Source organism: Hyaena hyaena, unplaced genomic scaffold (genome assembly GCF_003009895.1).
Source record: "Hyaena hyaena isolate Hyena2069 unplaced genomic scaffold, ASM300989v1 scaffold_237, whole genome shotgun sequence".
Taxonomy (NCBI): domain Eukaryota; kingdom Metazoa; phylum Chordata; class Mammalia; order Carnivora; family Hyaenidae; genus Hyaena; species Hyaena hyaena.
The window spans coordinates 1,446,857-1,471,959 of record NW_024080874.1 but is presented as its reverse complement, the minus strand read 5'-3'; the positions used below and the strand labels follow the sequence as shown (position 1 = coordinate 1,471,959).

The 25,103-nt window shown below is 50.9% G+C and overlaps 2 protein-coding genes across 4 annotated transcripts; one reads left to right on the top strand and one right to left on the bottom strand.

Annotated features, from left to right (window-relative positions):
* Positions 1 to 218: 218 nt before the first annotated feature.
* Positions 219 to 6,616, bottom strand: CUNH1orf109 (chromosome unknown C1orf109 homolog). 3 transcript variants are annotated; one of them, XM_039244463.1, is made up of 5 exons: positions 6,346 to 6,616; positions 5,883 to 6,160; positions 3,870 to 4,049; positions 2,006 to 2,128; positions 219 to 1,836 (listed from the first exon to the last, which is right to left on the bottom strand). In XM_039244463.1, the coding sequence occupies exons 2-5, from the start codon at positions 6,155 to 6,157 to the stop codon at positions 1,725 to 1,727; spliced, it is 690 nt and encodes a 229-aa protein (XP_039100394.1). In that variant the 5' UTR covers positions 6,158 to 6,160; positions 6,346 to 6,616; the 3' UTR covers positions 219 to 1,724. The 3 variants fall into 3 exon arrangements, with proteins under 3 accessions (XP_039100394.1, XP_039100396.1, XP_039100395.1); XM_039244465.1 differs by having other exon boundaries at positions 2,006 to 2,124; XM_039244464.1 differs by having other exon boundaries at positions 5,883 to 6,157.
* A 207-nt stretch (positions 6,617 to 6,823) lies between these two features.
* CDCA8 (cell division cycle associated 8) lies at positions 6,824 to 22,310 on the top strand. The gene is made up of 11 exons (XM_039244462.1): positions 6,824 to 6,910; positions 7,068 to 7,180; positions 7,321 to 7,449; positions 9,717 to 9,757; positions 12,688 to 12,760; positions 14,791 to 14,873; positions 16,476 to 16,540; positions 17,432 to 17,527; positions 18,863 to 18,989; positions 19,768 to 19,854; positions 20,998 to 22,310. The coding sequence occupies exons 2-11, from the start codon at positions 7,084 to 7,086 to the stop codon at positions 21,040 to 21,042; spliced, it is 843 nt and encodes a 280-aa protein (XP_039100393.1). The 5' UTR covers positions 6,824 to 6,910; positions 7,068 to 7,083; the 3' UTR covers positions 21,043 to 22,310.
* The last annotated feature ends 2,793 nt before the right edge of the window (positions 22,311 to 25,103 follow it).

Below are 25,103 nucleotides of genomic sequence, written 5' to 3'. Positions count from 1 at the left end.
ACTTTTCAGCTCAGGTCATGATCACACTCTCCATGAGTCTGAGCCCAGTGTCAGGATCTGTGCTGACAGGCTGGAGCCTGGAGCTTGCTTCAGATTCTGTGTCTCCCTCTCTCTCTGCCCCTCCCCAGCTCATGCCCTGTCTCTCTCTCAAAAACAAACATTAAAAATTAAAAGAAAAAGTTTATCTAAAAAAATAATTAAAAATAAAACTTTATTGAAGTAACAGCATATGTCAATGATGCCACATTTTATTTTTAATTTGAGAATACGGACACTGAAAGAGCATATATCAAAATATCTCTGATGAAGCTTGTGTTTCATACTTTTCTACACTTAAACTTTTTTCCCACAATTTTCCTGATTTTTTTTTAAAAAGCATATAGATCACTTTTGTAATAATAAAAAAAAGTCCTCTTCATTTTAAAAATATCTATACCTTTTATTAAGCCTCTTTACAGCCAGTGACCCAGATTTTTCCACAGCCTAGGAAGCTGACAGGTCTGGAAGTACCCAACCATTTGACAGGGGAAGGCACTGAGCTTCAGAAACTAACGCTGATGGCCTGATTCTGGGCCCTCTTCTCCCACCATGCAGCTACCCCAAGGTCAGAGGGATGTGGTGAAGCGGGTGCCAGCTTTGGTCAAAAAAATCCAAAACACAAAACCCCGTCATTTTAGCCATCTTAATATGCCCAGTTACTGAATTCTCAGACAGACAGTGGGGGAACAGAGGAGCACCATCAGACAAAGCACGGAGATGAATTCGTGCTGCGCCACCTCCCCCTGGCGGCGGACTCTGGGAACTGAATGACGATGATAACGATGAGGAGCTACAGCAGCTGGGGAACAATGACACACAGACTGCTCTGACTCCGGCTTTCTCAAACTTTACGATGGTGCAAAAGCAATACGTGTCCACTGGAAACCGTACTTCAGATTTTGAACTTGGATCTTTTCCTGGGCTGCCAACATGCGGTGCAATCCTCTCTTGTGACGCCGGGCAGCAGCGGCAGTGAGCCCCAAGATCACAAGGGTAAACAACTGATTCAGCTACTCTGTGCCCATACAACCCTTCTGTTTTGCAATCAGTTACACGAGATATTCAATACTTTATGGTAAAGTAGGCTTGGCATTAGATGACTTTGCCCAACTGTAGGCTAATGTAAGTGTTCAGGGTACATTTAAGGCAGGTTATGCTCAGCTGTGACGTTTGGTAGGTTAGGTGTGTTAAATACATTTTCGACTCATGATGCTTTCAACTTACGTGATGACATTAACAAGATGTAACCCCGTTATAAGTCGAGGAAGATCTGTACTGTCTTGCATCAATATCACCCTTCTTTCTTTAAATCATCAAGAAGAATCATCTTCCGTCAGGGAATCAGGTACTGATTCAAATACACATAACAGGGCCGGGTGTCAACCACGCTCAGAGCTGTGGATGATGCTGAGGCCGATGCCACTCTCTCCCCCGTCCTTTCCTTCCCTCCCACGTCTGCGGTTGTGGCTCCTGACCCCGACGTTCTCCTGTACCACCTTTCCTGCGTTCTCTCTGCTTCCATCCACCCCCGAGCCTAGGAAAGAGCAAGCGGTGGCCCACGTACCTTCAGCCGTGACGTAGCAGGGGGAGGCCGCGACATTAGAAACACAGTCCTCCTGAGGGCCAGTCCTCAGGCCCTAGGCGCTAAACGTTCAAGCGTGTCAGGTTACAATGCTGCCAATTCTTCAGAAACACCACAATGCACCAGTGTCGCTCTTCAACTGTGTCCCACTAGTTTGCTGATGAACACACCGCTTCCTTACTCTTCTAGGAAGAAGGAAACATTCAGTAGGGTATCTGGAATAGGAAGAGAGAAAAACCGTGGCATATCACCTCTCCAGGGAACGGAAAACATCAGATCTATAAAAAACGCGGAGACACTGCAAGGGCATCTCCGTGATGCTTCCAAAGGAGTGAGACACAGAGAAAGAAAGCAGATGTGAAGGAATAAACGAAAACCAGCTACCTCGTACAAGGTTTTGGTGTTCGTCTTCTGAAATCCGGTCCCAGGCCCTGGGCAAAGCTTGGATGCTTGCCAAGTCTCCCCACTGGATGGAGGACAAGAGGTACTTTCTCTTCAGGTAACTTCCTGGAAGTTAAGGGCTGCTTAAAAAGACGATGAAATGTGCTGAAGGGGACAACACCCTGGGGAGAGCTATGAGACGCCGGACAAGTAAGAAGGCGGCCACCTCTCCACACACCAGGGGGTCGCGCTCACCTATGCCGCACACGTTACTGAGCACGTCCCCCCTCACAATGCTATGGGGCCAGCCGGATGACACAGCACTCAGACCACCTAGGATCTCGCCACAGTGGGCAAAAAAACAGATACTAGACAGGGAGGCCCTCAGGGACACAAAAGAGGAAAGTCCGTGGTGGTTCAGAGGACGAGTCCCTCCCATCTGGAGAGCCGCAAGAAGATTCCAGCTGGCGGGAGAAGCATAAGGCGCAGAAGTGGGGGAAGCGTGGACTGGTTTCGGGGCCTAGCAAATCCTCCAATCTGGCTGCATGGAACATCCCAGTAGTCAGACTGGTGGCTGAGAAGGCAGGTTGAGCCGGAACACAAAGAGCACCGAAGAGCAACAAGGGAACAGATCCAAAGCACCTGAAAGCAGCCGTGTGGACGCCGTGAGAAGAGCACCTGGCACAGAGTCAGCGCTCAGGAACACTGGCTGCGGCCGCTGCTCCCCTGCGCAGGCTCTCCCCTGCCTCCACGGCCGCAGCGGCCACCAATGCAAGGGAAAAGGAAAGCGAGAGGGAGAGGGGCTGCTGGAGCCTCCACACAATGGTCACACAGGGCTGATCCGACAGCTAGAGGGAAAAGGGACTGAGTGCAATGGCTGGACCTGTGTGCCCAGGAGCCCCCTGGCTGGAGGCAGCTGCAGGAAACTGAACATCAAGGCTAAAACAAGACTAAAGGGTGGGTTGGGGAGTTACTCAAATGAAGGCAGAAACTGAAGCCAGAGGGTAGATGCACGATTCGGGCAAGAATTATGAGGGGCGCCTGGCTGGCTCAGTCAGTCAAGCGGCTGACTTCAGCTCAGGTCATGATCTCACAGTTCCTGAGTTCAAGCCCTGTGCTGGGCTCTGTGCTGACAGCTCAGAGCCTGGAGCTTGCTTCGGATTCTGTGTCTCCCTCTCTTTCTGCCCCTTCCCTGCTCACACTCTTTCTCTGTCTCTCTCCCAAAAATAAGCAAAAAAATTGAGAGAAAGGAGCCAGACCTCCAAAGGACTGGCCCTAGCTCCCCTGGGTCCGCACCGCCCCATGTCTTTCCTCCAAACTGAGCCAGGGCGATACAGCCTGAAAAACACAGGCTGATTATGTTACTCTTCCTCTCAAAACCTTCTAATAGCTTTCCACCTCACTCAGAGTGAAAGCCGAAATCCTTTCAAAGACCTCCCAGGCCCTGTGAGGCCCAGCCAGCCTCTCTGACCGTGTCTCCTGTTAGGCTCCCCGCCCTCATCTGCTCTCACCCTACTGGCTTCCGCGCTATTTCCTGAACATGTCAGGCACGCTCTCCCCTCAGGGCCTTTGCACATGCTGTTTCTTCTACCTGGGACACGCTTCCCCCAAATACCACATGGTTCTCTCCTTCGCCCTCTTTAGGTATTTTTTCACACGTCACTATCCCAAGGAGCCCTCTCCTGCCCACCCTACGTCAAGTCATGACACCACGCTCACCCCCCACTTCCCCTGCTTTATTTTTCTCTAAGTTCAGAGACCACAGAGAACTGAGCCATATTACATAGTTGTATAATCTCACGAAGCGCGAAATTAAAGGCTTCCTGTAGCGGCTCCAGACGCTGCCTCAAACACGTGCAAAGGATACGAATTTCGATAATGTCTCTCAATGTCCTGCAGCCATTCCAACATGTCGGCCACAGAAGGGCTCACGGCAGAGGCCTGAAGGACGCCGCCAATGCCAACCGCATCTGCACGCTGCTCATAGACCTGAAGCACTCGCTCCACATGGCTGCTGACAGTGTCACGCACCTTGAGCAGGGCAGTTCTGGGGGGAAAAGGTCTCATATTAAGCAATATGATGAGGAAGGCCTAAGGCAGCGTTCCTCAACCTCAGCACACTCACATTTCTGCCTGGATGGTTCTTTGTGGTGGGGGGTTGGTCTGTGTATTTTAGGACGTTCAGCAGTACCCTTGGCCTGTACCCCCAAGATGACAGGAGCAGGCCATGTCCATCCCCACCCCCCAGCTGTGATGATCAATAATGTCCCCAGATATTGCCAAAATCCCAATGGGAAAAACTGCTCTGGATGGACACAGACTACTGGGGATCTTAGGAAAGTACTTATTCTCAGTCATGTATAAAAATGGTCTGTTTTGGTGCACCTGGGCGGCTCAGTCAGTTGAGTATCCGATTTCAGCTCAGGTCATGATCTCGTAGTCCATGGGTTCGAGCCCCGTGTCGGGCTCTGCGCTGACAGCTCAGAGTCTGGAGCCTGCTTCAGATCCTGTGTCTCCCTCTCTCTCTGCCCCTCCCTCACTCATGCTCTGTCTGTTTCTCAATAATAAATAAATGTTAAAGAAAAAAAAAGGTCTGTGTTGCTCATACCCTAAATACCTAGAACACTGGCACACAAAATGACAAACACTTATTCAATGAATGCAGGAGTGGAATGGGTTCTTGCAAAGATTAAATGCAATAATGCACCTAAGGTGCTTAGGCAAGTGCCCACCTCGTGGTAAATATTTTTATCATTCCATTGGAGACTCTAAGGGAGCCAGCCACCTAAAAGAGGGCTATAACTTCCCAAAGGGCAAAGAATTCCCTAATCTAGAACCGGGGCTTTCAAAAATGTGTGGCCTTGACTCATAATTAAAAAGCGGACTTAAAATAACTGCCCAATACTCACACACAAAATATGTCAAGAACTGAAATAAAAGTTCACTACCTCAGAATATACCACAACATAATTTAACGGACTTATGGTCTATCTCTTCTAATCAACTAAGAAACTAAGTCTGGTTCATTGCTGTATTCAGAGCACCTTGCACTTGGCATCCCATAGAGGCTTCATGGATATTGTACAATGAATACAAAGAAGGTCCTCAGCTTTGACCACTTCCTAATAGTCTATGGCACAGATCGTATATACTAGAACCTGCTCTTGTTCTAGTCAAGGAAAGGCCTATGTGCTCTGCCTCTTGTCTATCCTCAATACGTATGACTCGTAGAGGGTCTCCCGTTTGGCCCACTAAGAGTACAGAGATGTCCTATGCCTGGAAAACAGACATCAACATACAGCAGAACAGAGTGGCGGCTAAGCGGTCTGACCTTGGTGTCAGGTGAACTTGAGTTAGAATCCCAGCTTTACATTTACCAGTTGTGCGACCACAAGCAATCTGATCAGCCTCAGTTTCCTCACCAGCAAAATGGGATTAAGGGAGGTGAAGTCAGAGAAGCTGGAAAGATTTTATGAGATGATATTAGTGTAAAACCTTTGGCTCTTGCCCCTATTAAATTTAAAGTACAATTCTTCACTGCTTTTTACAAAAGAAAGCTATAGAGGCCTTTATAGAAGGCTAATAAGCTTTCTCCATTGCTTTTCTCTTCTGCTCTTGTAACTTCTACTAAGCCCACCGCTGCCACGCGTTACCATGGAAATGACATAAAATGACTGACTGAAAAGAGATCCCATTACAACGAATGGGATGGAAGGTTGGAAGGAGGGCAAGGTTGAACAAAGGAGGGAAGGTTGAGACACCTCCAAATACCATGCTCTCGAGTAAGGGGGGGAAACCCTCTTCTGACAGATATGAGCTACTTATGAAACACGCGGGTTGTCCATCTTTCCGCCAAGAAGGAGCGCCATTGAACTCTTACAGCCTCTCCTGTAGCTTGTCCAAGACAGTGTCGCCGGCCAACAGCTGCTTGCGCCTCAGCCGCTCCTGTAAGTCTGGGAAGGCCCGAAGTGGTGGCACGTCCTCAAACCGCAGGTTCCCGGCCGCCTGCAGCTGCTCTGCCAGGTTGCTGAGGGACAGCAGGAGGGGCCGGCAGTCCCCGAGCGCGCTCTGCCACAGGCCCTGCTGCTCCTCCACCACCGGGAAGCACCGCTTCAGAGCCTCCTGCACCGCAAGCAAAGGCTGGTCTTGAGTCATCTTCTGCCGAGAACCGAAAGAGAAAGAAAAGAGAAAACCAAACCCGCATCAGGGCCTCAAGTCGGCGGCGGAAGTATCCGGTCCAGGAGTGATTCTCGTGTGTAAGGGGGGTCCAGCTAAGCCAAGGTCTCCTCGCGGAGGGCTGTCCATCCCTTCCTACAGGATGTACTGGCGCGAGGCGCTCTTACCTTCAGAGGGGCTTGCGGAGGCCAGGCCCTTGTTTCCCACCTCCGGAAGGGTGGTCTCACTACCTCTCGGAGGTTCGTCCGCGTCTAGGGCAGTCTCCGCGGTTTCAGGCTGCGGATTCCGCGGGCCGAAGGGCTGTCTCCAAACCCGTGTTTCCGGAGCCGGAATCTAGTCTCCTTTCCTTGAAGCTGCCTGTCGCTTTCCCTAAACGAGCAGGAAAACTGAAAGCTAACACCATCAAAGTTTGAGGACCCGCCAGGGCAGCCACCAGGGTCCCGCGGTCTCTCTGCGCATGCCCCAGCGCGGCTGCGGAGTCGCGAACCTATGGCGTAAGACCGCAGTGCCTTCTGGGTGTTGTAGTCCTACGTGTGGACGGGCGGCCTGGTCGCGGAGCTGCCTTGTGATTGGATGTTGTGGGACCCATTTAAGACGGCGGCTTCTCATTCGTCAGCCCGTGGCAGTTTGAATTTGGTGGCGGCGGTCGCGCACGTCCGGTTAGCCACGGAGCCGCTCCTTCCCCTCAGCTGCGGCAGCGAGGTTTTTCCCAGCCCGTTTCGCGACCCTCAGGTACGTGCCTCGCGACTCCTTTACGCTCGGGCCTCCAAGGGCAGGGCCCCCTACCAGCCCCATGGGGCGCCCTTCCTCCTTCCCCTGTCCCCCCGCGGCCCCTTACTCTCTCTCCGCTATCTCGGCCTCTGACCCCCTGCGTCCCCCCTTCCCGCAGCCTCCACCCGAGCGCCATGGCTCCGGCTAGGAAGGGCGGCAGTCGGGTCGCCAAGACCAACTCGTTACGGAGCCGGAAGCTCGCCTCCTTTCTTAGGGACTTCGACCGTGAAGGTAAGGGGCGGGGCCCGGGTGGTCGCCGCCACCCCGGGGCGATCGCGGGGGCCCGGCGGGTGTGGGGTGCGGGCAGCAGGGGTTCCGGGCTGAGTCCACCCGCCGGTGACCCGTGTTCTGTCGGCTCTGCCCTCTCCCAGTGCAGATACGATCCAAACAAATTCAGTCAGACCGGCAGAACCTCCTCAAGGAGATGGATAACCTGTACAACATCGAGATCCTGCGGCTCCCCAGGGTGCTGCGCGAGATGAACTGGCTCGACTACTTTGGTGAGAGCTGCTGGTGTCCCCAGACCTCGGCCCGGGGCGCCTCTGCGGTCACCCGGGTGAGGTCTTCCCTGATCGCTTTAGGAAATTGCAGTCCTACCACTCCCCACCCCACCCGCACCCCCATCTCCCCTCCCTGCTCTATTTCCTAAGTAGTAATTAACATCATCGACCCCAGCAGGTAGGCGGACGTCCTCCCTATGGCATCGGATACTAAATATTTTAGGCTTCCTAGGCCAGAGGGTTCTCTATTGCAGCTACTCCACTCAAGCTGTTACAGTTCCTGAACAGCTGTAAGGAATGGGCATATATGTTGCAGGGCACCCTGAAATGTGAATTTTGCACGTATTTCATGTGTCACAGAACACTCTCTTTTCTAAAATGTTTTATCCAGTCTTCTAAACATGAATAAATGAATACTTTGGTTTGTTACCACATCTCCGAGGGGGAGGATAACCCCAAGCAGTGCATTCCGTAGCTTGCAGAAATTGTCAATTTAAAACATGAGCAAATCAAATTGTGAAGTGCACGCACTAGTGTTTTTCTGCCCAGAGAAAAGTCGCAGCCTGTTCACTCCCTTATTAAATGTCCAAGGAAATGCAAGAGGCTGCCCTTTCTGCTGGGACACCCTCATTTTTCTTATTTTCCTTCTTATCACTCATTGTATAGCCTCCTTCGTGACTAGAAATGCATGTTCTGTTCAAATAGACACTTAATGATCCTTTGACTTGCCCTTTTATTCGTTTGCACGTGTCTGTAAATATTCACAGAGCACGTCTCGGGCACAACACTGGGTGCTGAAAATGCTTTGGGAAATAAAACAGACTTTGTCTCTACCTTCAGGAGCTTACAAGTTAGCAGAGGAAGATCATTTTTTAAAATGCATATGTGCCGGGCGCCTGAGTCGCTCAGTTGGTTAAGCATCCAACTTCAGCTCCTGTCATGATCTCATGGTTTGGGGGTTCAGGCCCCCATCCGGCTCTGTGCTAACAGCTCAGAGCCTGAAGCCTGCTTCGGATTCAGTGTCTCCCTCTCTGCCCCTCCCCTGCTCACACTCTGTCTCTCAACAATAAATAAATGTTAAAAATAAGTTTTTTTAAATAAATAACATTAAAAAATAAAATGCACATGTGATTATATAATGAAAATTATAAGTACCACAAAAGAGATATAGTGGTCATTAGGCACATTTAGAGAGTGATTCCTGTGCAGACAGGCATTGTACTGAATGTATTACATGTGTTAACCAATTTTATCTTCATAACAAATGTATTAATTGTTAATATTGCCCATGTTTTATTGATGACAAAATTAAGGCGCAGAAATGTTGTTTACTCTGCTCCAGGGCTCATAAGCTAGTTAGTAGCAGAGTGTAGTTAAAGCCAGGCATTCTGGTTCAAAGCCTGAATTCTTTTTTTTTCCTGTTAAAAAAAGGTTAATGTTTATTCAGTTTTCTGAAAGAGAGAGAGAAAGACAGAGCGTGAGCAGGGGAGGGACAGAGAGAGAGGGAGACACAGAATCTGAAGCAGGCTCCAGGCTCTGAGCTAGCTGTCAGCACAGAGCCCGACACGGGGCTTGAACTCCCAAATCGCGAGATCATGACCTGAGCTGAAGTCCGGACGCTTAACCAACCGAGCCACACAGGGGCCCCAGGCGCCTCCAAAGCTTGCATTCTTAACAGTTATATAGGACCCTATGAAAGTTTGAGAAGGAGGATTACTTTATTCTACATCTAAATCTTGCACAAACCTCTTCATTCAACATACATTGGCTGCATACTTACTCTATACCATATTTTTGCCAGAAACTGTCTTCAAGGAATTCAGTTCAAGGCAGGGTGGACACTTAAACAGCTCTGAGTAGTCGTTGGGTATGATGAGAATGAGCAACTAGCTCAGCACTTTGCAGCAATCTGTTGTGATAGAAAAATAGACAGAGTTTTGGATTTGAACTGAGTTTTGACAGATGAATTAGAAATGTATCCGGCGCAGCAGAGTATTTCTGGTAGAGGAAATAGTACCAAGGCCTTGAGTCAGGAGAGGCAGAGGCACATTTGGGAAATAAGGACTTTGGTGTGGCGGAACCTGGAATATGTTAGACAGGGGGCCAGTCTAAGGTGGAGAAAAAATTAGACTAGATTGTGGATGTCCTTGACTGTTAAACCAAGGGCTTTTAATCTGGCCCGGTTTTAAACAGATAACTGGGTATATCAGGGAAGATGGTTTATCATTCAAATCTGACAGTAACTAAATAAATTGTTCTTTTTAAAGCCCTTGGAGGAAACAAACAGGCCTTGGAAGAGGCAGCAACGGTAAGTAACCTGTCCTGTTTTGGAACTGTGGTTAGTTTTTAGGTTTAATCCTATCACAAAATCCAACCAGCAGGTGCTTACTGTGGAGGAGGTTTCATACGGGATCTATTTTGTTTGTGGCCCCTGAAAGATGATGGCGATCAAATGTTGAGTGCAGGAGGCCCAAATAGTTCCAAGTGCTATAAGGAGGCAGTTCTATCTTTGGCAGCTCTGCCCTGACCTCTGCAGGTGAAGTAGAAGCCTCAACCCCAAGTTCCTGTAGGCCCCTGCGCCGTCACCTCATGGCCTGGCCTGCTATGTGTCAAAGAGACTCTTGCTCAGTATGACTCATGTCATACTGGAGAAGCTGTGGTCTTTTCTGGGACTCTCCGGTTTCCTCACCCCCTCTCACCTCCTTCATCCCAGCACCAGTATCAGGAATGAAGACGGTAAGATGGGGAAGCAAAATAGTTTAAATCTTAGATCCGTACTGTCCAGTACAATAGCCGCCGGGAGCTAATTTAATCGATTAAAAGAGTAAAATTAAAACTTCAGTCCCTCAGACACACTAGTCACATTTCATATGTTCAGGAGCCACATGTGACTAGTAGCTACGCATCGGTAGCTTAGAAATAGAGGACTTCTATCTTTGCAGAAAGTTCTATTGTATAGTATTGGGGACTAGTTCATACATGGGCTTCACAGAGACACTGGGCACTCTAAAATCATACATGAACAGTGTGTATGTACGTGCATTTGTAATATTTCTGGGGAGAACGTTTATTATAACCTTCAACAAGTTTACAAACTGTGCTTTGATCAGGATCACTTGGGGTAGAAAAGACCTGACTATAAAGGGTACATAGTAGCAGTGAATAGCGGATCTCCACTGGTCTTAGAAGTTAAAGGTATTTCAGAGCCAGTATTGAATCAGGAAAAAGCTAGTTAGAGGGTTCGCCGGTGAGTATTAGAGGAGAGTAGTGGAGATAACTGAAAAATTCAATCAAAAGCTAGTAAAATGTTTTTAGTCCTGGCTTCCTCTTTCTTTGTAATATGTTCCCCCCTCTGCACACCCAGATCTAATGCATCAAAAGACTTACCTCTGAGATGAGTTATACTCATTAACTAATGCATCTCCCTCTTTTTAATTAATCAGACATACAGAACCACAAGTCAGAAAGCTTCTAATATTATACAAAGTAGCCAGTGTCATCACACTGAATTGAGAGCATTGTAGCCTTAGCTAATATGATTTGAAACTCAGGGAAGAAATGATACTTTGGTACAAAAATTCATAATTATTAGGTATGGGGGGGGGGTCGTCTCCTGAGACTATTTCCCAGACCCACAGGCTTCGGCATATAATCATACTCATGGCTGTGATTTATTATAGTGCAAGGATGCAAAGTAAAATCAGTAAAGGCAAGAGGTACACGGGCCAGAGTCCAGAGAAAACCAGGCACAGGCTCTCAAGAGTCCTCTCCCAGTAGAGTCACATGAAACACCGTAATTTAACACATGTGAAGTTATCTACCAGAAAAGCATATTAGGGACTCCACACCCAGATTTTTTATTGGGGACTGGTCACATGGCCGTCTTCTGCCTAGCGCCTACTGAAATTCCAGACTTCCAGAAGGAATGCAGGTTTGCAACGTAAAGTCATGTTGTTTGTACAAAGCTTAGGCCCAGAGAGCCATTCTTACCAGGGAATGGTGGGAACCCTGAAATCCAAGTTCTCATGCAGGCCACCAGCCAGCCATGCAAACGGGCCTTCCTGTGGGTATCGGTCTCAGGCCTGTATCTCTTCTGCATGGTGGCTGGTCAGCGGCCTGCCACCACTCATACTTTCATAGCATGCCAGTTGTTTCTAGAGACGGCAGATAGTCGGCCACTCTTTTCTATTCCATTAACCATTTCAGACATCACTAATCTCCTACAGTGCTGTTTTTTGCTGAGATCAGACAGCCTCAGAATCCTTCTCTGAGCACTCCACAGAGTCATGGCCAATCTGGAGCTGAGGCCAGTGTCATTCCTAGTCTGTAACAACTCTTCTGCTATTTACACGTGCCCTGCAAGGAGAGCCATAGGATTGTGCCTGCTCATGGCTGTTCTCATTCTTAAAGGTAGCTACCCTGGGAAAACTTAATTAGGATGACGGTGACTCGAAGCCTTTTTGAAGGGCCTAGAAGTACAACAGAAAACCTTCTCAACCCTTTAGATTTTAAAACAGCAAGAGAGAGGGAGAGAGAGAGAGAGTCTAATACAGCATCAGTATAGAGAATGTGAATCATTAGGATCTTGTATCGTTTGCCAATAAGATGTAATCAGTGCAGCCTCTTTGGAAACTATTTGGCATAACATTAAGGCTGAACTTTCGGGTACCCACAACCCTCCAGTACCCCATCCCTGAGTATATAGCCGAGAGAAAATTTGAACACATGCATTAGACATACCTAGAAGATAGTTCAGAGTAGCAGTGCTGGTTATAGCAAAAGACTTTTGGCAGGAGACCAGAACAAACTCATTCTGGCAGAGTCATACAGCGGGATATTGCATGGCAGTGAAAACTAACTACAACTACAAATGGTCAAAAATGAAACCAAATAAAATATTTCAGCCCATATACGTTTGTAAATTACATGCGCTTTCTTTCAAGCAAATGAAATGATAGTAGTCACCTCTGGGGAATGACAGGAGACTGGTCACCTCTGAGGGGAGACAAGGATGTAGATAGAACAGGACAGAATATAGAGCTGGAAGAAACGTACCAGCAATGTTTTAGGTCTTGGGTTGTATGGTGCATTTATGCGAGCTCACCATATCCTGTTATAACTAGCAGGTAATCGTCTTTTGTATGTATCAAGTATGTTTTTCTAACTGTTTTCGATTCTTAAAATTTTCCTCACATTTGATGGAATGTGCCTGGTGTTTTCTGGCTGTGTTTGTCACAGGCTGACCTGGACATCACAGAAATAAACAAACTAACAGCAGAAGCTATTCAGACACCCTTGAAATCTGCCAAAAGTGAGTACTTTTCAAAACCCTTTGTTGAACTGAGAGAGTGTGGAGCCCAGGGTGGCTGGCTGCCTGCTCAGCGAGGCCTCAGGGGTGCGGCCTCTTCCCTCTAATGCCCGGCCCTTGGTCTTATAAATCCCATAGCGTGATTTTGGCCGCCGCCTTGAGTTAATTGGATACAGGACTGACAGGGAGAAAACCCCCAGCGATGTGGGAGTGACAGTGAGAGTGGAAGGAGAGGGAGAGCTGCGTGGGGACCATGGCCGCCTGCTGGCTTCCGCGGTTAAGGGGGTTGGCAGGACTGAGAGGCCTTATGGGACATGGTAAGGCCAGCCAAGGTGCTCCCATGTGACCAGAGGGTTGAGAGAATTGCAGAAGGACTGGTGTCCCGTTGCAGCATCCCACATTCCTGGATTCAGAGACCTGCTGTGTGAAATCCTCTCTCACACACGCCCCACACCTGGGGGCAGCAGGTTTGGGACAGTAGGTTGTAGTTAGTGACCATGGACTCAGGACACATTGGGCTCTATTGTGGATTTTATGTCGCTGTCGTTAAGCTTTCCTAGCTTAATGTATCCAAATCTTGTGAGGACAAGCCTGACCCATGACCTGGATCTTGGGGCTGCCCGCCAGCACCCTTTCCCCACTGGGTAGGGCCAGAAACACCATCCTGTACTTAGTCCATCTTGCTTTCCGTGAGAATGGCCTTTTGGCGCGTGGTGGAGGGCAGGAGATTTTCACTTTGCTGGTGTCACATTCCAGTGCTGCCTTGGTGAGATGGTGGCATAATTGGACTGGGGTGCTCCTAGAGTTCCTCAGCTGCACATGTACAGTTTGTGAGGTCACTCTGGGTTATCTCTGCACTTGGGGAATACCAGTTTCTCTTCTGAGATCCACCAGTTTTGCTTCTTACTTTGGGGGTGGGGTGCCACTCTTCTGATTTTACCCCTGGGAGCCAAACACACCAGAACCGATGTCATCCAACAGTAAAGATGGGGGGGGGGGCTCCCTTGACCATTGGACTTTGACTACATTGTGCTACTTCCAAAAACAAAAAAGAACTATATTATTTAATGTGTCAGAAAATAAAAAGCTGTCTAGTCTCCTCCACCCCTCATGATCAGATGCGTAAATTTTCTCTGTGGCATCCCTGCTCATGACTGTGTGGCTCGTGGTTGTACATATTAGCAGTGACACACTACTTTCATCACTAAGCAGGTGCGATGCTTAGAAAGTTTATTCTAATCTGTGTAAATAATCATATTTTATTGTAACAAACAATACTTCTGACATGTATCCGGTACTGTCCAAAAGGCTTTTCCATTGATTCGTTCCATAGACACTCAGTAAACGCTGACAGGCACAATTCTAGGGCTTGGGGACACAGGGACAGAAGTGACGAAGACCCTGTTCTTGTGGAGCACATCCCAGGTCTCATAATACCCCTGTGAGGGAGCTTCTCCCTTCTGTAGGTGAGGAAACTGAGGCACCACACCAGGAGTCCCATGGCCTGGTTAGTGCTAAGACCAGGCCTCAAGCCCAAGCCTGGCTGACTCCAGTGGCCGCACTCTTCCCAGAATGCTGGGCATCCCATGGGCTTTTTTAACCAGTCTGGTTAGTTTCCTCTGTCTGAACCTTTTTTTTTTTTTTTTTTTAAAGAAAGTCATCTTGCTTATATTCAAAATCTTTTTCTTGATTACAGCCTAAGATTGCGTAAGTTTCATTTTCTGTAAGAAACATGAATGCATGATGGGGCGCCTGGGTGGCTCAGTTGGTTAATTGTCCGACCTTAGCTCAGATCACGATCTCGCGGTTGTTGAGTTCAGGCCCCACATTGGGCTCTGTGCTGACAGCTCAGAGCCTGGAGCCTGCTGTAGATTCTGTCTCCCGCTTTCTGCCCCTCCCCCACTCACATCCACCTCTCTCTCTTTCTCTCAAAAATAAATGAAACATTTAAAAACATTTTTTTAAAAGAAAAATGAATACATGAGAGCCTATTCCTATGAGAAATATCACTGTGTTAAAACTGTTTCTTATAGCACGAAAGATCATAAAGGTGGATGAAATGATACTGGAAGAGGAAGAAGAAGAAAATAAGAATAAGAATCTTCACACTGCAAGAGTAAGTAGGACCTCGAGTTTGAGGCTGGGAGATGACAGGGCATGAATACGTAACATCCGGTTGCCCCACCCCCACCTGCCAGAGTTCACAGTTTCATAGAGAAGATCCCACTTAAATGGCTAAAGACAAAAGCAATCATAGATTGTGTGTAAAGTACATAAAAACGTAGAAGAGGAAGCTACTGAAGCTCTTATCTCCCTGGTTAGGATACACTAGGCCTTTAAAGGTGAGGGAGATTTCACTAGCTGGAAAAGAAAGGAAAGGGAAGCCCAGGAGAAGGTAGGAAAGTTCCATTTAAGGATAGGAAGCAGTTTGGGATGGCAAGGATGTAAGTTGTGAGGGTGATCTGCATAGAGTAGGGCCAGACAATGAATGGCCTTGTGTGCCAACCTCGGAAGTTTCCATTTCATCAGGTTGGTCACAGTGAGCGACGTGACCGGACTGGTATTCCAGAACAGTATTCAGAGTAAATGGGAGAGGGGAAGAACTGGAGACGAGGAAACCAGCTGGGAGGCTATTGTGATTCTTAAACTGAGGCACCGAGCCTATAAAAAGAGAAGGATGGGGGCGCCTGGGTGGCTTAGTCGGTTAAGCGTCCGACTTTCGCTTAGGTCATGATCTCGCGGTTCGTGGGTTCGAGCCCCGCGTCGGGCTCTGTGCTGACTGCCAGCTCGGAGCCTGGGGCCTATTTCAGAGTCTGTATCTCCCTCTCTCTCTGACCCTCCCCTGCTCACGCTGTGTCTCTCTCTCTCTCCTAGAAATAAATAAAAAAATATTAAAAAAAAAAAAAAAAGAGAAGGATGGTGTTGACCTACGTTTTAAAAGGGAAAATGAGCTCAGTGGAGGAAGGGCGGAAGCAGGGATGACCAAATGGTTTCTGTCATCGGTGGAAGGTGGGACATGGGCAGAAGAGCAGTAAAGGGGAGCGGACACTGTCCCACTTCCTGGACATGTCGGGTGCTCCATACTTGTCCGAGATTTCAGCCTGGAGCTCAGGGAGCAGTAGGAGGTGGAGAGAGACACTGTCCCCCACCGTGGGCGTCAGTGAGGTTGTGCAGGGAGGGCACGGAGAGGGGGCTGAGGATGGGCACTTGGAGAGACACTAGAAGGAGGAGCTTATGAGGCAGCCTGCACGGGGACAGCCAGAGAAGCAGGGAAGGTGGGGTGGAGACCGTTGTCGGAAGGTCCGGAGTGATCCTTGTCAGGTGCCCCTGAGGACTCTGGAGGGGTGAGGACTGACAAGGTTTCCTTAGATTTGGCACCTGGGACAGCCTGAGTGACCTTCACAGCAGCACTTAATGGGGGAGTGACAGGGGTGGGGTGGAAAGGGGGCAAGCCCGGCTGCAGTCAGTTCAAAAGAGATTTCCCTTTAATCTTGGTCAAAACCCTCTGCTTTGAAGACCCAAGCAGTGTTAAGTCTGTAGTTGGTCAGTTTTGTTCTGTATTACTTAACGCAGCTTAATTCTGAGAGATCGACCTTATATTCGGTGTTAGTTTCCTTTTCCATAGCTGGTTCCCCCTCCCCTACTTTTCTTACCCTCCCTTACCTTTCCCCCTCTGGGGGCTTTTCATAATCACGGTTTCATTTGATTGTGAATCCAGGTCAAAAGGTGTCCTCCATCCAGGAAGAGAACCCAGTCCATACAAGGAAAAGGCAGAAGTAAAAGGTAATGGGTTTCCCAGACTTCATTGTGTGTTTTGGTTTTACTGGGGAGACCCACTCAGCATGGCAGAAATAGGGGGCGGAAGGGCTTTTGTGGCTTGTGCTCTAGTGGAACCTCAGTCTCCCAGCTGGGGGTTGCCTCTAGAAATGAACCCACCCAGCACATTCTCCAGTTCGTCCACATTCTCTGTCCTCCTCCACTTTTTTTGGCTTGTTTTCATGCCTCTTGGGAGGCAGAGCGAGGGCCAGAAACCCGTAAGAGGTGCTGCATATCTTGTTCACTTGCCTGAAACCCACAGGCAGAGCGACCCCAGGGCCCGGCACAAAGTGGCTGTCATCTACCTATAGTTGTTTCTTGAAAGGTTCCTCCTGGTTCTAGTAAGAGTCGCCATGAGCTTGCACTGATGATTCTGGGCCCTGCCAAGTCGCTTGGGAGTGGGGTTTGGGGGCCGCATCTCAAGAAGCTTAGAAAGTAGTGGCCGGGTGTGTACGTGAGAAGCAGCGGACGCCCCACCCCAGTCTCTGAGCAGCAGCTGCGTAGCTCGAAGACAGGAGCCCCAGCTGCGGGGCCTGCAGGGTGTTGAGAGGGTGCCTCCTTCTTCGTTTTCTGTGAGCCTGGCCAAGAAGTCAGGTTCTGGAGGCTAGCCCGGCTTCAGAACACTAGCCCCACGCTAGCTGGCTGTGTGGCCCCGGGCAAGCTGTGGGAGCCGGTGTGCTGGAGGCCCTGCATCCGTAAGTGGGGGTAGCAGCCGGTTTCCCAGGTTGTCGGGACAGCTGTGTGAATTAGCACGTGTGAAGCGGCCAGGACAGGGCCCGAAGTGATCGGTGCCTTCCGCGCGTGACCTGCCTCGCTGCTGCTGTCACTGAGCCCCTCACGGCCATTTCTTACCTGTAGGTCAAGCCACTGTAACACTGTCACCCCAGCCGTGGGCCGGCTGGAGCTGTCTATGGTGAAACCAACTCCAGGCTTGACGCCCAGGTTTGACTCGAGGTGAGTGGTGGGAGCAGCGTCTGCGTCTGATCGGGAGCCCACTTACCATCAGTCAGTGAAGCCAGGTGTGCGAGAACACACTCAACAGCTTGGCCTGGCAGAGCACTCTTAGAGGGGGCACCGCCTGGGCCTCCAGGTGCTTGCCTCTCCCCTGAGTGCAAGCTCACCTGATTTCAGCGACAGAATGAGTCCATTTGATGAGAGGGAGAACATTCTGCCTCTGATGACCAGGAGGCCCCTAGTGATTCTTGGTCTTTTCTGATTCTGACCAACAACGGTATTTTTTAAAAACGGGTAGGTACTCTCCTCTACCCTTGGTAAGAGTGAAAAGGGACAGCACGGTACATCAGGAGGCCAGCGTAACCCAGGCTGTGAGCCAGTCTCCTCCAGCAGGCTGGTCAGCTGGGGAGGAAATGCCATCTCACCATTAAAGTGGATCTGCACGTGCCGAAGGAAGAGCTTCTTGACCACGGGCACCCCCCCATGCATTGCAGAGCAGTGCGTCCTAGACGACCCCACGTGTTTTTGTAGACATAGAACGCTTCTGGAAGGCATAAGGAATGGAGAGTAGGGATCTCTGGAGTGAGAACATGGAAGACTTGTACTTTTTTTAAAAAAAAATTTTTTTAACGTTTTATTTATTTCTGAGAGAGAGAGAGACAGTGTGAGCAGGGGAAGGTCAGAGAGAGAGAGGGAGATACAGAATCCGAAGCAGGTTCCAGGCTGAGCCCAACGCGGGGCTCGAACCCACGAACCGTGAGCTCATGACCTGAGCCGAAGTTGGACGCTTAACCACCCAGGCGCCCTGGAAGACGTCTGCTTTTAATCCCCACTCTTGAACTGGTTTTCACATGAGTGCATATAGCAGAGGACATTTAGAGAAAAACCGGTAGCAGATTTTTAACTGTCTTGAGAAAGTTTGGGCATTAATATGATGGTATATATAACCTCTGGATCCTCCTTTTTTGACCCTGGAAAGCTCCTCTTGTGGAAGCACTTAGGCACTCTTGGAAATGCATTAACTGCGGTTTATTTCTGGCTTTGTGGATGGATGGATGACTGGCATCCAGACAGAGCTTTGGACCTGAGATTTCCATGGATAAGAGCTGACTTTGGCTCGATGTATGTTTGATAATTACAACCTCCCTTCTCCAGCTGTGTGTAGTCATTACTGTTTAAAAAGACTTCTTTTCCCCTAAATTTAGAACTCGCCTTCTTAGAAATGTGGGATTTGAAAACTACAGCTTGAGGCCAGATGGGGGTTGGAAGGGCTCACAGCACCTCATGTCACTCAATCTGCCAAGCCATCTTGACGGCATTCTTCCCGCTTTGCAGGGTCTTCAAGACCCCAGGCCTGCGCACTCCAGCAGCCAGAGAGCGGATTTACAACATCTCCGTGAATGGCAGCCCTCTCGCCGACAGCAAAGAGGTTTTCCTCACAGTGCCGGTGGGCGGTGGAGAGGTGAGTGTCTCCGAGGGAGGCCCAGCCGCCACGCTGCTCTCCCCGCATTTCCATCCTGGGCCCATCACCCTCTTCCCACCCCCACAGTCCGTGGGGAAGCGTGGATCCCGACCTCCGCGTTTCTGCAGGACTCAGAACCCAGGGTGCTCGCCCAGGTTAGAGGCCCAGGCTGGGATCCTTGCCCGGCCCCATGTTCCATTCGTTCATCTGCTCACATTTGCCCACCTGCCTTGTGGCACGCCCAGGGTGTAGAGAACATGCTTCCTGCTCTTGAGAAGCCATTCAGTAGTCAAGATAGGTTCACCATCCGCCCTAGGATTATGCGATGTGTGCAACCCGGGAGGGAATAAAGGGAACGCAGACAGAGGTACTGTCGGGGTATGTGCCTAATCTAGAAAGGGGAGCAGGAGCTGTGTCTTCCCCTCTGTAGAACTTCAAGGGCTTCTGAAGCAGGCTGAGCCCGGTTTCTCTGGGCTGAGTGGAGCAAGTTGCTGACCTCGACCCCTGGGAGAGAAGGAAGGTGTATCTCCAAAGCGTCTGTAAGGCACTTCTAAGCCGAAGTGCATGCCCTTGTTCCCCGGGTGACCCAGCCAAGGTCCAGTGAGAAGCACTGGTGTCATTGTCTCCTCAGGCCAAACGCCCCTCCTAACTACCTTGGCAGCCCCCACCCCCACCAAGTGCAGAATATCAGGGGGACCCCGCGGGCACACTGGGACACTGGGTGGAGGGCCCTGCCCTCGGGGACATGGAGACTGAACCCCTTCTGCCCTCCACACAGAGCATGCGATTACTGGCCAGTGACTTGCAGAGGATGGACATCGCGCAGCTGGACCCGGAGGCCTTGGGCAACATTAAGAAGCTCTCTGTGAGTCTCATAGCCTCTCGCACACACCGTGCCTCCAGCAGCTTTCTTGGTCTGGCTCCACTTAGGACTGTCTCCGGGGCCAGGCTTCATTGTAGCCGTGTGTTGTTCTCCTTCCCCCAGGGGATTGTGACCATGATCCTACTTCCCTAGCCGCAGTTCTTGTCCCTAAATTGATGTCGACCTTCAGTCCATCCCAGAGCACCTGCCACAAAAGTTCCACGACAGAATCAAAACTCTGCCTCATTCAGGCAGTTGGTGTCAGTATTTGAGGGCACGATTGACTGCCGGGAACGGAAACTTCCTGGAGGGAGTGAGGGCGGGGCTCGTTCTGAGGAGCCCCAGGGAATCAAGGGAAACGCTGAACAGCCAGGCCCCAGGAGGTGGGACCCTCCTTGTTGGGGGTATGGAGGTGTGCCCCCTCCTGTAGCATCTCTGTCTTTGGGACCCACGCACGCATTTTTTTGGCATTTCCTCATCCCTCCCTCGGCAGACCTCTTCTCCACAGGCCTCTCCGTCCCGGGCCCCATCCCCCTTCAGCACTGGCCTGTGTGTGGCTTCGGGCGGCCGTGCTCCCAGCTCTGCCGTCACTACTCATACCCGGCGCTGACTGTCCGGCTTCCGGTCCCCGCTTACGTTCTCGGGAGGGCAGTTAACAGTGGCTCTGCTTTAGTCAGATGGGCCTCCGTGGTCCAGTCAGCATGGTCTCCGGTGGGGGGTGGGAGCACTGGCTGCAAACATGGCTGCCCGAGGCACGCCCCCCTCCTGGGGCGTCTGGGAAGGTTACCTCCAGGGAGGGGGCAGGGGCAGAGCGGCGTTCCCAGCCCCGTCCTGTGGATGTGGGCCCAGTGCCGGGCTCCCACACGTACCCAGCCACCCACATCTAGTGACCTCCAGCCCCGAGCCGCGCCTGCAGCGCTACTGTCTCATCTGAGGTCTTGTTTTACTGCCTTGTTCGGATGAGAAATGGAGGTCCAGGACAGCTCATTCCCTCGTTTGTGGCATAAGGAGAGAAGGGAGGGCCGAGAGGCACTCGGACCTGAGGACCCCAAGTCCAGTGTCCCCCCAAGGAAACTCTGAAGTGGCCAACGGGCAAGCATGGCCAGTGCTGTGTTCTCTCAACGACCTGCCTCCTTTCCTTCACAGAGCCGCCTCGCCCAGATCTGCAGCAGCATACGGACTCACAAATGAGGCTCGGGCTGCTGTCTCAAGAAGCCAGACTTGACAGGATGGACCTTTGATGGGCACTTCCAGGACCCTGGAGACTTCTTCCCTGAATTCAGGCTTATTGTGTGTTCGGGTGTGAAGTTCCAGAGCAGGGAGTGGTGTTCCTCTGGGAGAATCTGGGAAGCGGGGAGACATGCTGCCCCCACATCGCTTAGATAGAGCTCTGCCGTTCACACCTCCCAACCCAACTGCCTGCTGCATCCGTGCCGTCGCGGCTTCCTGTCATTCTCCTGGCAGAATTCTCCTTCCTGCTCTGAGCTGCCACCTTCTGCCTCCTGTAACCCGGCACCCTCTCTGCCCCGCCCCCACTCCGGTGGAGGTGGCATGAAAGAGGCTCATGTTCCGGGAAGACCGCCTGCCCCTCCTCGTTGGAGAGCCCTCCGCTTGTGGCTGGGAACTTTAAGCTCAGAGAAGCGTGAGCTCTGGGCCGCGGGAGGACAGATCCGGAAAGCTGGGAGGATCCGTACAAATGGGGACAGGACAGCAGGACGGGCCGTGTCCCCACAGCAGAGCACCTCTCACCCCGGCCCCACCCCAGCCCTCTCTGGTGGGTGCTCTGTGGGGCTTCGGCATCTTGTGCTCGCTGTGGCCCGCATGCTTCTCCAAGCTGGCTTGTGGAACGCTGTTTCGTATTTACCCCTTTATTGAAGACCAAAAACTGGTTTGGCGGCGGCTTCCGTGTCTGGCTCCTCTACCTCTCTAGTCGGTAGGAATTTGGATAGGACAGTTCTAGGGCTTCGCTTAGTCTAGGGTTTTCATGGGACCGGCTACAGATGAGCCGTCTCAGCTCTCTCTAGTTCACGGACCTTGCAGGGACCGCTTCCTCCTATAGGGTTCACTGAGGGGGGCAGATGAACCCTGCCCGGGGGCCTTGCTCCTCACGTTCAGCCTGTGCTCCGGGCATTGGCTAGTTATTCAGAGTCAGCACCTGCCCCCCCGAAGAATCATGAGATGTGGTCCAAACCACGGGGACTGAGAATTCCCTCCCCAGGCCCAAGGGCACTGGGATCTCATGTGTGACTCTGCCTTCTACCTGGTGTTACTTTGCTATGTGACCCTCCTAGTGATCCAGTCCCGTCGCAGCTCTGTTCCTTTTAGGTTGTTTTCTTCTCCTTTTCCTGAGATTTGTGTGCAGATTGTATTCCTGAGTCATGGCGTCTCTCAGCTGTTCTAATTCGAGCTACTGAAAGGTACCTGTTTTCAATAAATTGTGGGTTTGTTTTTAACCAGTATTCAGGCTGTGTGTCATCTCCAAGCTGTGCTGCCTGGACTAGCAACTGTTTGGGAGCTGAAGCAATCGAGTGGGGGGTCCTCCAACAGCTGCTTTCCCCAGAAGGTACGGAAACCCGTACTTCTGGCAGAATCTGACGTCTGAAGAAGGGGCCCTCACCCCAGCATCCGGGGCATATAACGCCTCCAAGTAGGTTTCCCCCAACACCTTTGTTCCATGAGCAGGAAGTTGACATCTGGGAAGACAAAATCTAGGGTGTCAGAGCTCGTTGGCCAGGAACAAAGCAGGGATGCAGATAATGCAGCGACCATGCTTCTCAGTTCCCATAATTCCAAGGCTCTAGCAGACCCTGCCTTCCTAAAATTCTTTCTACGCTGAAGATGACCAACATGGAACTAGTGGCAGAAGAGAAAAATGGGTCATTAGCCCAGTCAGGTAGCACGGACAGTGACGGGGAAGGAGCCTGTGGTCATTGACAGCATTTGGAATAAAGGCTACTCGTTTCAGGTAGTGAAGTCACCAAACCTGAGATTTCTACCCTTTCCTGCCTCTGGTGTGGTGGTAAGAGGAGCCTGACATCAGGGAAACACTTTGGACCTGACACGTTCCACCCAGAGCCACTCTCGCCCTGTTTTATTCCATTTGCACTGCTGCCTCAATGAACCCAGCAGCAGGAAATGTGTAGTATGCAGCAGGGGCCTAATAGATGCCAGTCGTATGCTAAAGATGGAGCAGTCCTTCATTCCACAGAAGGGCGCACTTGGAGGGTCATGAGTTCCCTCATCCCGGGATTTAAACCATGGGTTGAAGTATCACAGGGCCAGGATGTTGCTAAGGAAATTGAAATTAAAAAAAGGTTTTTTTAAATCCCACTGCCAGCCCGCAAACCAAACAGGGTTCACAGACACAGTTCCATTGGATTTTGTTTTTTCGAGTTGGTTACAAACTAACTAATTTGAAAATGGGGAGATTTCACAAGAATGATCGCTAGCCTCCAAGACCTAAGATCTGGCAACAGCCCGCGCGAGCTGAGAGCAGCTGCCCTCTTCGCGTTCAAAGCCCTCCCGGCCAGCTCCCTGCCTTTGATGGAGACCTCGCCCCAGGAGGCAGTTTACTCTGTACCCTCTGCCCTGGGTATCAAGCAAATACAGGCGGAGCTGCTCTGTGCTGAAGCAAGGGGGGCCCTGGGTCCCCCCCCGCCCCGGCACCTGAGGCGCTGCCAAGAGCCCTAGAAACCCAGCAGACACTACGTATGCTCTTTGCCCTGCAGGCCTCCTGATCTTTCCAGAAGCCCTATGTTGGGGGCTTCCTGTCGAAAGAATTCCAAACTTCCCACCTCACATGAAGAGCTAGTTCTCAGGGTGTGGGACGTCACCGAAGCAACTGGTATTCGTGGTGTCAGACACTCTTTAGCTCAAAGGAACTACTGAGTTTGCATGCAAACCGAGACGAAAGGTAGGTCTCAGCACCCTCGCGTGCCCACGCTCCCTGAATGCTTTCCTTTCTGACTTTACACATCGGCGGTTACTGACCCACACACACCTCGCGTTCAGGATGACACACGTGCTGAGGAGTTTCGTAGATTGTTCTGCGTGCAAGGGAGGCGCTAGGAGAGGCTTCCTCAGAACTGGGGCCCACATCGGCCTCTCCACTTAATGGGCGTCTGGAATCCACTTTGGCAAAAAGGGGCCTCCTCCCTTGACAGGATGAGGCATTCCCCCAGCCGTCTCTCTCTGGCCCCACGTGCATCCTCACCTACTGAACAGGCCCCTTAGTCTCCCTCCCCCGTCCCCTCCCTGTGAGCTGTCATCTGCCCCGCCTGCCTCTCCACTTGGCCATCATACAGCATTTTCTGATCATGAGATGATGCACACGGTGGAGGACGTAACATCCCCTTGGTACCGGGACACCAGGAAGACCCCAGGTCCCCATCTGCACATCTTCAGTGCTCAACAATCACACACAGCGTGCGACAACCTGCCATCAGGGTGGAAACAGGACGCACCAAGGATACACCCCTTCAGCTCAAAGGTCATGTGTCAACCATCTTCACCTTGCCCCGGCTGACTGTCGGGGATGAGTGTGGCGGAGAAGGGGGCCGATGGGGCAAGACGCAGTCTACCTGGGAAGGGGTGTAATGTAAGGTGTCCGCAGCAGAGGAGCAAAGTTTGTTTTGGGTTTCTGGTTTTTCTCTTCGACTTCCACCAACAGTCTCTGTCAAAACGTATTCCTTGGAGCGATGCTCAAGTACCGTCCTCTGCCCACAGGACGTGGGTCGGCATCGAGGTTATCCGTGAACTGAAATTTTCTGGCTCTTCTCTGCTACCCAAGGCCCCAGGGGGCCCAGCTACTAATATGGGCCCGGGAGGCACCCTGGGGAGACTAGCAAGGTTTTTTCTAGATACTGGCAGACGCTGGAGGCTAGATGGTGAGGGTACCAAGAGGTTTGAAGAGAGGGCGTCATATGGGGAGTTGCACATGTGTCCTGAGCAGTGGGAAGGGGGCGACAGGAGTTACTGAGTCCCGAGCCCCGTCGTCGGGGTTAAGACGGACAGTGAATGCACTCCCTGGTTTCCCCTGGGCCCTCCTGCGCCTCCCCAGGCACTAGGTCAGGTGGAAGGTCACTAGACTCCCACAACACCTAGGATTTATCCCTGATGCTGTGTCTTTCGTGTGTTTTACTTAACCAACCACCCCCTCCACCCCCGCCCCATTAGGCAGTGAGGTCTTCACTTCCTCGTATCGGCTACATAGTAGGCACTGGGTTCACCGGATGACCAAACACAATGTCAAA